We start from the raw sequence: 13,580 nt of genomic DNA on the forward strand, positions 1-13,580 counted from the left end.
AGCGGGAGTGAGTGAGGAAGGAGCCGGGCGCATTTAACCCTTGGCGGGACGGCGGAGGGCCCAGCTGAGGGTCCGGCTCCCAGCCCATCGCCTTCTCGCCCTTGAGGCTTCCAGGCCACAGCTTCCCGCGTCATCTGGACCTTATTCCAAATCCCCTACCTGCTTGAGGGAAATGAGTAGTAAAGAAACATGTCCTGCCCATTGCTTTGCAAGTGACATGACCCCCATTGACCCCTGACAGTCCTGATCATGACACCCCTGAGGCTCAGAGAAGCTCAATAAACTCAGAGCCCAAGCTTGCTCACTCCTCTGGGCACACACAACGCTCTCACTGCCCAGAAGGCCACCAGCCTGGCAGTCTAGAGAGTTGGTCCTGTAGCCAGCGCGGTGGCCTTCCAGGGGAGTGACTTCAGGTGGGTGGATGGCTTAACCATGTGGAGTCTCAGGGTCTCTCATGCAACATGGTTTTTTAACATTCCTTCTGGTCTAGAAGTTCTGTTCTTGCCACTTTCCTAGCACGGAGATGCGTACTGTGTACTGAAGGCCACTGTGGGAAATATTCCGGTCCTCAAGGAATAGCCAGTCTTGATGGGGAGACCAACTCCTGACCATCTTGAGCCAGGAGAATCCCAAGAGACATGTGGGGAGGGACACCTGTTCTGGTAGGACGAGACTTGAGAATGCCCAGAGACCCCAGCCACAGGGCTGGGTCCAGAGCTCCAGACCGAAGAAGGAGCCACCTCCAACAGCAGAAGCAAGCAGGCAAGCAGGCCCAGGAGCCGGTGGGAAACCAAGGGGGAGAACATGCAGAGAAGCCTAGGCCAAGGTTATAAATGTAAGGCTGTCCCCCTCCATCCCTTTGGCGTCCCCTTTCCACACACAACATGTTGATATGTGGACACAGTGTCCTCACCCTCCCCTTCTTTGGTCCAGAAAGATCCCTCAGGCTGCAAGGATGTGCTCTAAGAAAACAGCATTTGGCTCACCAGAAGCTCTTCTTCAATCTTGGCCAGGAGACAATGGGGTCCAATTGGATCAGACGTATTACTGACGTTCTCACAGCTTCATCATAATTTTGCTAATTAAATCCAGATTTTCCCACTTTCCTGTGACTGCAGTAAACATTCATCTTATGTATTCTGTGACGCGTTCAAAATAAAAAGATGAGGAAGTAGAGGTGCAGCTAAGATAGGAAACTAACAATTGCAAGCAAAACAAAACAAACAAAACCAGAATTGCTCAGGACCCAAGTGATCATAAAGCAGAACTCCAAAGGAATAAACAAAAGAGTAGCAAGAAATGTAGGCAAAGCAAAACAGCTGGCACAGCTAGAAACTCTCCAGCACTTGCCGGTGCAATGAGGCTGTTGACAGGGCATTCCATGCCCATGGGCAGGAGCAGGAAATGGCGAGACTCTTGCTAGCAGAGGTCAAGGCATTAAGTCTCCAGAGTGCTTCAGAGCAAGGATTCTGGCACCAGACTACCCTGCTTCAAATCTAGACTCTCCCACTATGATAGAATAATTAGAAAAAATAGCCACATTTTTTCAACCCTCTCTATATCCATGCCCTCCACAATTTAATTTCATGCTTTTTCTCATTAAGTACTCTCATTACTCCCCCTCTTTGAATCTGGGCTGGGGACCCTGCCACCATATAATGAAGTCTGGTCTAGCCTGCTGGGTGATAGGAGATACATGGCCCAGACACCACCATTGCCCAAGCCAACAACCATCCTCCTTAAATATATGACGAAGGCCATCCTAGACCAGCCCACTCCCGTCAACTCTCACCAGCCCTCCAGTCGGTCACAGACACAAGAACAAGCCAGTGGAGATCAGCTGAGCCTGGCCGAGATAAGCAGAGGTGCCTAGCTGACCCACAGAGTCACGAGAATAATAAATGCTTATTATCTGAAGCCACAGAGTTGTGGAAGGGCTTGTCATGCAGCAATAGCTCACCATACAGCCACCGGCTAACTCTTTGAATGTGGACAATTTTCTTAAACCTTCCAGGCCTTGATTTCTACATCTGCAATATGGTGATATTAAACAATATTAAACAATAACATAACTTACCTTACAGGAATAGGGTACAGATTGCAGAAATGGACCTACGTGAGGCACTTGGAATAGTGTCCTTCACACGTACATAGCTACAATTTGTGCTGAGTATTTTCTATAAATTTCCTCCTTCAATCATCACAAAAGTCCTATGAAGCCAGTCCTATTCTTATTCACAGGTTACAGGAAAAAGTGAGTCTCTGAGAAATCCAATAATGTGCTGAGATCATTTGGCTAGTAAGGAGCAGATATGGGACTGAATTCAGGGCCTGCTGTCTAAAGCTTGATACTACCTTATCTGTGGAACCATCTCTGGGAACTGGCAAGACGGAGTAAGTTAAGGCAATGATACTGTCCAGCACAGAACTCTCTCTTAATTGGGGGCCCAAATTATAATCCAAATAAAGGATTAATCCACACATTATTGCTTTTCTCGAAGTTTAAATCAAATCCTTGTCTAGGTTGGTGACCAAAGCTTGGGAATCACCAAAACTGTAAGTCAAGAGGTATCGTTTTTAAATGATGGAGATTCAAACTTCATTATCTAGCCGCTGACGGCATTACATCCCTCACCCTTGGGATTTCTTCTCCGCTATTTAAATTTCAAATCTTTCTTTTCTTCCCGAAAGCAATTTGAAGAGCTAGACCAATTTAAAAGTTTCAGTGAAAGGGAATTACCTTGAGATCAGCCCTTAATACGCCCCGAACACCTTTCTCTCTTTACCTAAAAACTTCAGTTTCTAAAGTTAATTTTGCCCTATTGACTAAAGAACTCTTGTTTTAAACCTTGTACCCACTGGTTCTTAACAGTTATTCTAATTATTATCATCTATATTAAACGTTCACATATTTACTAAAATGCGTCAGTAAACAAAACTATAAATTATATCTCTTGGATACCATTCCTCTGGAAGAAGCCAAACAAAGTAGGGCAAAAGTCAAGCAATACCAAGGAAAACGTTTGCATTGCCTGATATGGCCACAGGGAGGCAGCAGAGGGCTGAGGGATGGGCCAGAGTTGGGGGCCCTTCCTGTCAGGTGGGAGCCACAGCCTGAATTTGGAAAGTGCTGGCTGACCCGGGTTTGAAGGAGCTGATGAATGGCTGAACCCTTAATTTCCTCATTTGAAAAATCTGATGTGATGCTCTGCATGTCAGATGATACACGATATAAAACAGCTGTACTATTCTTGAAAGAAACGTAGACTTGGAATCTGGTTCTTGCATTCTAATCAAGAAGTCAATAAAAGATGACTGTCAGATACCTGTGCATACAAGGCACTGTGCTGAGTACTAGGAATCAGATGATCATAATAATAACTAATATTCATGGGACAACATTGTGCCAAACACTCACTTCATTCAGTGTCCCCTCGGCCCTCCGTGGGACTCTTCTGTCTTCATTTTACTGATGAGGGAATGGCCCTAGTAACTTTCCAAGGTCGTAGAGCAAATGAGCCAGGATTCAGACCATCATGATTCCATGGCCAGGCCTGTGAACTGCTTTGCTGCGGTCTTTTGAATTTGGACAATTTTCTTAAACCTTCCAGGCCTTGATTTCTACATCTGCAATATGGTGATATTGCAGATGTAGGTGCAATCTACATATTATCTAGGTGAATAATATGGCTTCTGATCTTGAAGAGGCCAGTTTAGGGGAAGGAAAACATGTGAAGTGCTCCGTGCAGAATGGGCAGCAAAGTCAAGAGTGTGTCCTAGAATCACAGATGTGGGGGAGATTCACTTGGCGCAGTAGACATCTGGGAGGGCTTCACACAGGAGGTGATGCTTTTGTTGCATTTAGAGGTGGGCATTCCCCTCCACATCACTCCCAGTTCAAAAAAAATAAGAGAGGAAAAGGGCATTCCAAGTAGAGAGAACAGGATGTGCATAGAGGCCATCTGGGCAGGAGACAGCTCAGGAGAGGGACTTGGGTCCGCTCAGGGTGAGCCTCAGATGCCGTGGTCAGATCCGGACTTTCTTTTGGAGTCAAGGGGAGCCATTGAAGGAGTTTGAGGGCAGCCACGACGTGGTCAGATCTGTGCTTTAGGGATAAAGATTGGCAGCATGGGCAATGGGTGGGGGAGGCCAGGGGCGGGAGACCAGGTAGAAAGCTATCTTTATGCCTCAGACCGGAGAGGACAAAATGCTCCTCTAACGAAGTCTTTAGGCCCGGAGAAGAGAAGCTGGATACGACCCATTTCCAAAACGGGATGAGCTGACATGCAGAAGAGATGGTGCAGCCTGAATTTGGGTGGCCAGTGCCTCTGTGTACATACCAGGGTTAGAGAAACGGGAAGCAGTGTGCATCTGCGGGGGACGACAGTGACCTTGGTTTCAAATGTGTTATGTGTAAAGAACCTGTGGGACAGGTCTGAAGCTCAAAGTTGTAATCTGAACTTTCCTCCTGCTGGATTTAAAACCAATCAGTAACTTAAGAGAGATTTGCTGAACGCTTTTTTGCAAGGCCCTGGGGAGAAAGAGACCTGCCTAGTCCCAGGAGCTCACCACAGGGACAGAAAGGCAGAAAGCAGGAATCTAAGTGCTCCAGTTCAGGTGAGCGTTGGCAGCGGTGGGACATGGAGAGGTCCGTAATCAGACCCAAAGGCTCAGGAAAGTCTACCCAGAAAGACCCTTGATGGCTTTTGGAAGATGCCTCCTTAGCTGATTAAGGAGGTAGAGGACAGCAATGAGACAGCGGGGTGGTCCAGGACAAGAAAGCCAAGAAATGTGAGACAGTAACAGCGAATCTGGGAATAGGGACAGATTTGTTTTCAAGGGACAGGGTCGAGAGTAGCAAGTGAGGTCTCAGAGGCCAGCCACAGCCTCCTTAGGAAATGCTTTCCCTGCTGAGCCAAAGCCTAGAGGGTCCTGGGGAGGGGGCAGAGGTTTGATGACATCAGAGCCACTTGCTAACAGTTTGATCTTCAGGAAATCCCTTAAACCCTCAGTAAAGCATTATAACCTGGACTGCTTTGAACCTGGCACCTGGGACATGTAGGTCAGCAAAGGACTGTTCTCCTCTCTAATGTGGACCTATTACCTTCAGCCACAGCACGGATGCCAAGACCACTTTTTATGTGAGAGGGAGGGTTAGGGGGATGGGGACGGCCCTTGAGGATGGTCTCCCTGGACTGTGTGGCCCGCTAGCACACACCTCCCGCCCCGCCCCTGGTTGTCCGTCATCCCGGTTCTTTTCTCTATCACTCACTGACTACACCTGCCTTCTCCTCCTGGCTGCCCACATAGTTTCAGAAAGCACACGTCTGTGCCCTTGTCTCACCATATTCAGGATCCCTGCCCACTATTGAATAAAAGTAGCTACTGCTTTTGGTTTTCTGCCAGGCACATGGGATGCACTCGAAGGCATGTAAAACGGTGAAAAGACGGAAGGAAAAGAGGACATGTGGATGCCTCCCTGCCTCCCTGGGTACCCAGCTCTCTTCTTCCCCCATCAATCACCTTCCCACACCCATCTCTTGCACACCAGATGACTCCTGATGCTGTAACTGGATTCCCATCACTCCCATCCAACCCCACTGCTCTCTCCAGCCAGCTGCCAGGGGTCCGTTCCTTGCTCCATGAGCTCCAGTTCCCCGAATCACAGGCTAACAAACCTCACGGAGCTGGTGGAAAGACTCCCTGAGATCGGGCCCCTCCATAGCCCCTGACCGTATCTTCCTTCTCGGGACCCTCAATTCTGAGTCCCTCCTGGAGATGCCCACAGAAACATCCCTTAGACCTGGGCTTAGAGAGAGAATCCACCTGGTTTTCCAGCCCACATTCCTGGCTGCAGTCTGGTCATTTACTCAGACGAACAATAGGGGAGAAATAAAAGCCAAGAGAAGGTCCAGATCTGTGGATAAACAGGTAATTCAAGAAAGGGCTTGGGAGGATTACAGTAGGAAGACCCTGGGCTCACCCTGTCCCACATGGTCAACTAGATATCATCTACCTGCAAGTGGATAAACCAGAGAGTACAGACAGATAATTCGATAGAAAAGGAATTTCTAAATAGTGGTAATGGGGTGGGGGAGAGGACCAGAGGGGTAAGAAGAGAGAGAACGAATAGGCTATTGGCGAAGGAAGGATTGATACGATCCGTGCAAGCCCAGCTCAACCCTCTGGCATCCTCAGCCCATGGGATGGAACAGTGTCATGGTACAGAGCGGCTTCCCACAGCTCATCTCAGAACCTGTCTATGAAATTATTTGCAAAATACTAATGCTTTGAATTTCTATGAAATCCTAATGCAAATTAAAAATGGGCCAAAGTGAGTTGCCCTGAAAGCTACCTTGTCTAACTTGTCACCTGCGGCTACTGGACCAAGGGGAGCCTCCCCTCGTGCTGTGAAAGGCCAAGTTGGGAATGGTTACTGGGCGAATGACACGGGCTCTCCAATGACAGCAGGCTGACTGGGTCCCTTTGACACAACACAACTGCCCGACGCAAGTTGGGACTATCATCGGCTAAAGGAAGTTACCAATCTCGGGGGCCCCCCTTAGCACCTGGGCCCTTCTCATCAACTCTGCCAGTCACCAGACAAACATGGGTCTTCCCGCTGGGCCTCTGCCTTGACCCGAGAGCTGTGGCATGCGCGGGGAGGGCTCTCCGGAGGCCAGCTCCTGCCCCAGGCTTGCCCTCCCTCTTCCCACCTGCACAGAACTTGCAGCCAGGATCTCGTATTTGGGTTTTATTTTTATTTTACAAGAATATAACATGCTAAAACAGGGAAACAGGGGTAAAGTACATCCTTCTTATCTAGGAAACCAGCTCCATTGTCAACAATAAATAAATAGTTAAGCAGTGAGGAGTCCCTGACAGGCGCGAAGAGGTTCCCAGCACGTTCAGAGGTAGAGTCTGGTGGAGAGGGAGACAGGCTACCAGCTCCCACGGAGATTCTCCAGCAGAGGCAAACTGAAATTACAATAATAAATAACAACACCAAAAACACAACAGTAATAAAAATAATATGCTATGACAATTGTCACAAAACCAACAACACATTATACTTAAATAATTTTCTCCTGGAGGAGCTCAGAGCGTAGAGAGAACAGTGTGGCTTCTCCTGGGGTCGAAGGGGTCGCCTGGTTCATTCAGTTCCTGGGCCTGGGCTCCCGCAAAAGTTCCGTGAGGAAAATGCGTGTTTGGGGTTGCCCTGAGGTGACAAGCAGGTCCTGATTCCCCGCCCCCACCCCAGTTAGGTTCTTCCAAGCAGCCTCTCTCTCCAGCTGCACCCCTGGCTTCCATCTTCCAAGGGCCACCGTGGTCCCTGGTCCAATTTCCCCCAACACTCCAGTAAGTGCACCTCACATCCACAGGAAGGAAACATAAGGTTCCCCTTCCATTCTGGGCATCTTTCTTTCCCTGTTCTCACACCCAGAAAAAATGCTGGCTTAATTTCAACGGAACTTTTGGGAACTGCCAAGAGATTTCTTAGGATCCTTTTCTTCCTCATTCCATACTGCAGAGCCTAAGAGCTGAACTAGCCACTCACTGAGAGGTCCCACACCTTCTGCCTCATGGGCCCTATGGTCTAGGGCAGCACGGGGCCAGGAGAGGGCACACCGCCCCCCCCCCACATCAGGCCCTCGGGGGGCCCTACTCACAGATGGACCTTGCTTCAAGCACAGGGCCGGGGACCGCCTACAAAGGTCACCAAGAGCACCAAGATTAATTTCACAGGAGCACAATGGCCCCTTTTCCAGGCTCTCTACTGATGTGGAAAGGGGCTCAAAAGGCCAGTTTTCGATGTATTAAAAAAAAAAAAAATCTCATTTTGGGCAAGTGTCAAATTGTCCTCTGGCCTTGCAAAGACCATGAGGCTGGACACATGTGGGGAAGGGCAAGCTAAGGGAGCCCCAGGCAGCCCGGAGGCAGGTGAGGAGGGCAGAGTGGGAAGGCACCGCATCCGCAGCTCCCTCCTGGGCCCGGGCACCCGGCAACTAGGAAAACAGGATGTAGCCGGAGTCAGCTCCTCCCCGGAGGAAGAGCTGGTCTGACTGTCCTGCTCTCCTTTTCAAGTTTCCTTTATCGGTGTTTCCCAGTCCACCCTGGAATAGTTCTTGCCCCGTGGAGAACGACAAGAGCAAGGGTAACTCCTACGCCGCCTTTCCTTTCCCCAGAGAGCCCCACGAGACCCTCATCTTCGGCCCTTATCCGCCGGTCCTGGAAGTGGGGGTGGAGGGGGCCCTCTCGTGCATGGAGCCCAGTCCCACAGTATCTGGAGGAGAGGCCGCTTCCAAAACAGGCTGCCAAAGGGCTTTTTTCTTCACTGTCCTCTCTCGCTTGCTTGGTGGAATCTGCCTTAGGGACGGGTGACTCCACCTCTCCCCCCGGGCTGGCTCCCTCCCGGCCACGGCCACGAGGCTCAGGTGTGCAGGGGCTCTGCGTGGCTGCTGCTGGCCAGAGAGGCAGAGGCAGCCGAGGCTTGAGCCACCAGGTCCCGGTAAGCAGGGGACTTCAGGAAGCGTGGATAGGAGTCCTTCTCCATCAGGGTGCGAGTCTTCCCCTGAGCCACGTCAAAGCACGTGGCCGTGGCAGCCTGCAGGTTCATCCTGGTCAGCTCCCTGGTCTCGTGGTCTATGTTCACCTGCGGAAGGAAGGCAAGCACGTGGGTGAGGGGAGGGTGGGCCAGGCAAGGGGTCCAGAGGGCCACGGGGTTGGTGGGGGTGGGGGAGGCTGACAGGCCTGAACCAGGAACCTGGGGTCTCCTGAACTGACCATTAACTGGCTTTTCAACTCTGGGCCCGTCCATGCAATTGGACGCAGGATCTGCCCTCCGATCTCCCAACGTTATCAAGGATGTATGAAGAAGGTATACAGATCTAACGCCTTTTCCTCCCTGCCTTCGGACAGTCCTGGTTCAGTTCTCCGTCGCCTCTCTCCTCAGGTTAACGCCAGAGCCTGCTAACTGGTCTCTCTCCTTCACCCTCACGCCTGTGGCCGGTTCCCTAGCCAGCGGTTAGAGTGAGCCTGGGAAAACTCAAGTCAGGTTGCCAGCAGCAGTGCTGTCCTCCTGTGTCACTCAGAGGAAAAGCCAGCGTGTGTGCTGGGCCCACATCTGGCCCCCTGCCCCCTGGTCTGACCTCTCCTATTCGGACTCCCTCCCTCTCTGAGCTCCTCAGGCCCCCTTCCTGCTGGCTTTTGCACTTGCCATTTCCAGTGTTGCAATGTTCTTCCCTCCCTTCTTATGTGCATCTGTTCATTTGTCACCTAAAGGGGTGACCCACCCCTCACTTCCCTTTGTAAAACAAAAAGACCTCACATCCGGCCAGCCTGTACTCCAGGGCTCCCTTTCAAATCCTGCTTTGCTTGGGTCAGAACACGCACCGTCCCCTGACACGTTATTTACTCATTTAATCGGTTATTGTCATCTTCTCTCAATAGTAGAGACTTCTTGTCCCTGCTATGTCCCCAGTGACTATAACCGTGCCTTGCATGTAATTGGTGCTCAATAAGTCTTTATGGAATAATGTGGAAAAAATTAAAGGGCTCAGAAAAATACAGAGAAGGCTACAAAAGCAAGGCGTTACTATTCTCTCTCCACAAGGTGGCCCCACTCGCTTTGCCAAACGCTGGTGGCAGGGAGCCAAGACCAGAGGGAAGTGCAAAAATTCACCACCCACGGACCAGTCAGCCCGAGGCAGGTCAGTCAGGAGACGGAACCGGGTCACACGAGGTCCCCAGGTTGACCCGTCTCTCCGCTCGTGTGTTTTGAGCCTCTTTGCAAAAGTGGGTATGAACAGAAGCCAGAACCCCTCCCTGCCAAGCCCTCCAGCCCCCCTCAGCGAGTCTGAGGGTGACAGCAGCCCGGAGTCCCAGGGCGCCTGGCTCTCCTAGTCTCCGGCCACAGAAGCCCATTCAGCCCTGTGCCACATAAGATCGCTCGCTCTCTAAAGTCAACCCTTCCCTGACTAGACCACCCCCAGCCCCAATCCTCGGCGGGGAAGGGGCAGCCAGGGTCTGGAGGAGCCCCGGAACCTGCTGAGGCTCTGACCTCCTTAGGAGCTTCGCTGCGGATGAACTCCTCAAAGATCTTGTGAGCCCGGGAGGCCAGCTTGGTGGCCGAGCGGAGCTTCTTAAACTCCTCGCAGGCCAGCCAGAACTCCAGGTTCTCCTCGCTGAACTCCGTCTTCAGGAAGGCGTGGAAAGCGGCCACTCCATCTAGGGTTGAGGGGAGAGAGGGAGAGACAGGTCAGACAGCGGGACAGCAGGGAATAAAAGAAGAAAGACGGCAATTGTGGTTAATGGTTCTATTTTTAGGATGTAATTTTCTTGAACAAGGACCTGCCTTTGTGTTCTGAACAGAGGCTGGCACACTAGGGGATCATTATTATTATTACTACGACTATTATTTTGCCCACGCTTTTCAGCATCCCTCAGGCTGGCTCCAAAGCACATGGGTACACATGTGCCATCCACAGACAGACACAACAGGGTCCTACTCACTTTTACTGCTCAGTAGCAAGTCAAATGACTCTTTCCACCCCAGAACATCTTCTGAGAAGTTTCTGCTAAAAAAGAAAAAGAAAAAAGAAAAGCCAAGATTTTCATTTTGAAAAAAAAAAAAAAAAAAACAAAAAACAGCACAGGAATGCATAGCATAAATCCTAGCTGGAACTCTGATGGAAGTTGTAGGATTCACATCGCTGGGTGATTATTGGAGCTGACTTCTCGAACTCTTAATTGAGGCTATAGGTGTTTTTCTAGAGCACAGTTCAGTAACAAGAGACCAAATTCAAGGACCTTCTGCCCCTCAGTAAATAACCCTAAGATGGTCTCTTCGTTGTCCAAAATTTTTTCTCTTCCTCTGACTCTGAACTTTGTTTTCTACACTTCCCTCATGAAAAGCAGGACCTCAGGGATAGAGATGAACTCTACCCATAGCGCCAGAGACCAGAGCAGTACCTGGCAATTGAACACTGGTGTTCATGTGAAAGGGCTTGTAGGCAGAGTGCACGCTAATGGAGGAAGAGTCATTGACTGAAAAGCCTCAAGTGTTCACAGACCCTGTCCTAGCCCTGGCTGCATGGACAATGACATCTCCAGGTGGGGGGGTCTGGTAACTAGACATTCCAACCCTGTCTGGTAACTAGACAGCCCTGGTCTGTCGGTGACCTCAGAACCCAGGCGCCCCCTATCCAGTCACCCATGGCAGACAAGCAGGAATCTTCACTAAAATCTCCAGGAAGGGGTCACCAAGACCCACCATTCATGTCCTAATTTCTCCTTGTATTTTCTTTCTTGTGGCTCTTTCCCTAAATCTGGCTCCCTCCCCTCCAGGGCCCTAGGCCGGCTAGTGGGGCTTACCCCTCTTTGATGTGTTTGCTGCTCCACTCAAACTTGCCAACGCTCCCAGTATCAGAGCCCAGCTCTGATTTGTGAAGAAAGATCCCCAGTCGTGTCTTGAACTCTTTGGCTCTGAAAGACAAAGCAGGAACATGTAGGGTCCTACACTGATTCAGCCAAAGCAAAAAGGTTTATGGGGTCCCAAAGAGTTTAGACTGGTGTCCCCTCATTCCAGCCTCAAGGGTCCCTGGGAAACTTCAGCTGTTCCCAGGGCTTAAACTCTGCTTGGCTCTTAATATCACCAACCCAGAACAATGAAAGTAATCCTTTAGCTGTTTCTCAGTAGGGCTTAAACTTTATGAGTTTAGAGCACAGCACATGTGGGCTTTTCCCCACTTAAGCCACACTGCTCTATCTTTGTGGCTGTTGGTGAGCAGAAGGCAGTTCAGCACCCTCTATGAATATTTTGGGAACTGTGCGGAAGTTGATTCCTGCTTTCACCTTCTTCATCTTTTCCTTCCCAGCCACCAGCTCCAGCAAGGACGAGACGTGGTTCAGTAGCTCCCTGGGAAGTGGGCACATTCCTCACCGGGTCCCCCCGCCCCCCCCAAAAAAAAAACACCTCCCTGCCTTCTCAGGGCCCAGACAGACCACGCTCCTAGACCTGGGCTGTGAATGGGATTCAGAGCCCACAAATAGAATGAAAACCGAGTGCTGAAGAAACTAGAAAAGGGAGTTCCGCCTGCCGGTGCCACTGAGCTCTTCTGCAGCCCCGTCTTCCGCAGGTCGGCTGAGGACTGCCACTCCTCAGAAGATGGGGAATGACAGAGCAGTGATTCCTTTGCTTCCCGCGGTTCTTCCTTCTCCCTCCTCTCGGCCCGTCGCTGCTCTAAGACTCTAAAGGAGGCATCTGAAAACCTGGAACCAAGGTGACCTCTGCCTCTCCACTCAAGTCGCTAGAGTCCCATTCTCCTGCCCGCCCGGTCCCCAAGCCTGTCCCTCCACTCCCTAAGGACTGGTGGGACTTGGACTTGCTGCGGGCAGCTGGAAGACCCACGGACAAGCTCCTCGTACCTCTCCAGGCAGGTGGTGGGGAAGGCGGCCAGGGTCCGGCACATGGCTGCGGGTTCCGGGCAGCACGTCGCGGGGAGGATGGTGACGGGCTCCAGCGGTCACGGCGAACGAGAACCAGGGCCGGCGGCTGGCACTATCCAAGGCTTCTTGGCTTTATCGGGTTGCACGCGCGGACTCACCGCTACCCCGCGGCTTTTATTCCCTCGGAGGGAGCAGGGCGGGGCTGAGGGCTGCCGACCAATCGGAGAGCGGGACGGCGAGCGGGGATGAGGGAGGCGGGGCCCAGGAGCTCGACGGGGCGGGGCGCCCGCAACTTGCCCCCAGCTGGGCGCACGCGGCTGCCCTCTCCTCCGGGCTGCGCCGGCGTGCGGAAGGAAAAGCGGCGGGGAAGTCACACGGCCCGAGAAGCGCCCACTCAGTTTAGTAGGAAAAAAACCCGTCCGCCTCTAGTAAAAGCAGAAAACCCGCTCAGCGGCAGCGGGCGGATTTGCGTAGGGGGTGGCGAGCCGGGGAGGCACGCACCGCGGGGATCGCAGCCTGCGCCCGAACCTGCCCGGTCCGCGCGGACAGGAGCGGGAGGCGCAAGCGGCGCAAGGCGGCGTCGGGGTTACACTGATTACTCCCCTTTACTGTGCTCCTTCACGCTCGTGGGACTAAGGAAGCCCTTTACCGCAGCTCGTCATCGCCTCTCCTCCGTTTCGGAGACGAAGAAACGCAGTCAGAAAGTTAGAGACCTACCCAAGATCAGAGGGTTGGAATTAGCAGATCAATGGCCGGGGGTGGGGTGGGGGCGGGGCTGGACGCTTTCTTGAGCATCTGTGCGCCAGGCATCTTTACTAAGAGTCAGGTTAAATAATTTGCTCAGCGTTACGCAACCAGAATTCAAATACGAATTTACTACGCTTTTTCCACTGCCCTCCCGGCCGAAATTAGAATCCCCACTTCTCTGTAAACTGATGAATGATCCTGGGTTTAAGCAGCAGCTAGTTCAGTGTCCTTATCTCTGAGGTCAAGGTAAGAAATGCCCTCCCTCTCTCACCTTCCCATAAAGGCCTTACAGCTCCCCTCGCCTCCCACCGTTCCCCCTCAGTTCTCCCTTGGGATTACTATTAATGAAGTTGTCTGTGAGGTTTATAGTGTGGAATCCAGAGCTG

General features: G+C 51.5%; 1 protein-coding gene across 2 annotated transcripts; it reads right to left on the reverse strand.

Moving 5' to 3' along the window:
- Window positions 1-6,741: 6,741 nt before the first annotated feature.
- On the reverse strand, window positions 6,742-12,612 carry RGS16 (regulator of G protein signaling 16). Of its 2 annotated transcripts, none has more exons than XM_004767913.3 (5): window positions 12,427-12,612; window positions 11,374-11,484; window positions 10,513-10,574; window positions 10,061-10,227; window positions 6,742-8,653 (listed from the first exon to the last, which is right to left on the reverse strand). In XM_004767913.3, the coding sequence occupies exons 1-5, from the start codon at window positions 12,468-12,470 to the stop codon at window positions 8,432-8,434; spliced, it is 606 nt and encodes a 201-aa protein (XP_004767970.1). In that variant the 5' UTR covers window positions 12,471-12,612; the 3' UTR covers window positions 6,742-8,431. The 2 variants fall into 2 exon arrangements, with proteins under 2 accessions (XP_004767970.1, XP_004767969.1); XM_004767912.3 differs by having other exon boundaries at window positions 10,513-10,577.
- Between the last annotated feature and the right edge of the window lie 968 nt (window positions 12,613-13,580).

This window comes from Mustela putorius, unplaced genomic scaffold (assembly GCF_011764305.1).
Source record: "Mustela putorius furo isolate JIRA1106 unplaced genomic scaffold, ASM1176430v1.1 tig00537335_pilon_pilon_pilon, whole genome shotgun sequence".
Classification (NCBI taxonomy): domain Eukaryota; kingdom Metazoa; phylum Chordata; class Mammalia; order Carnivora; family Mustelidae; genus Mustela; species Mustela putorius.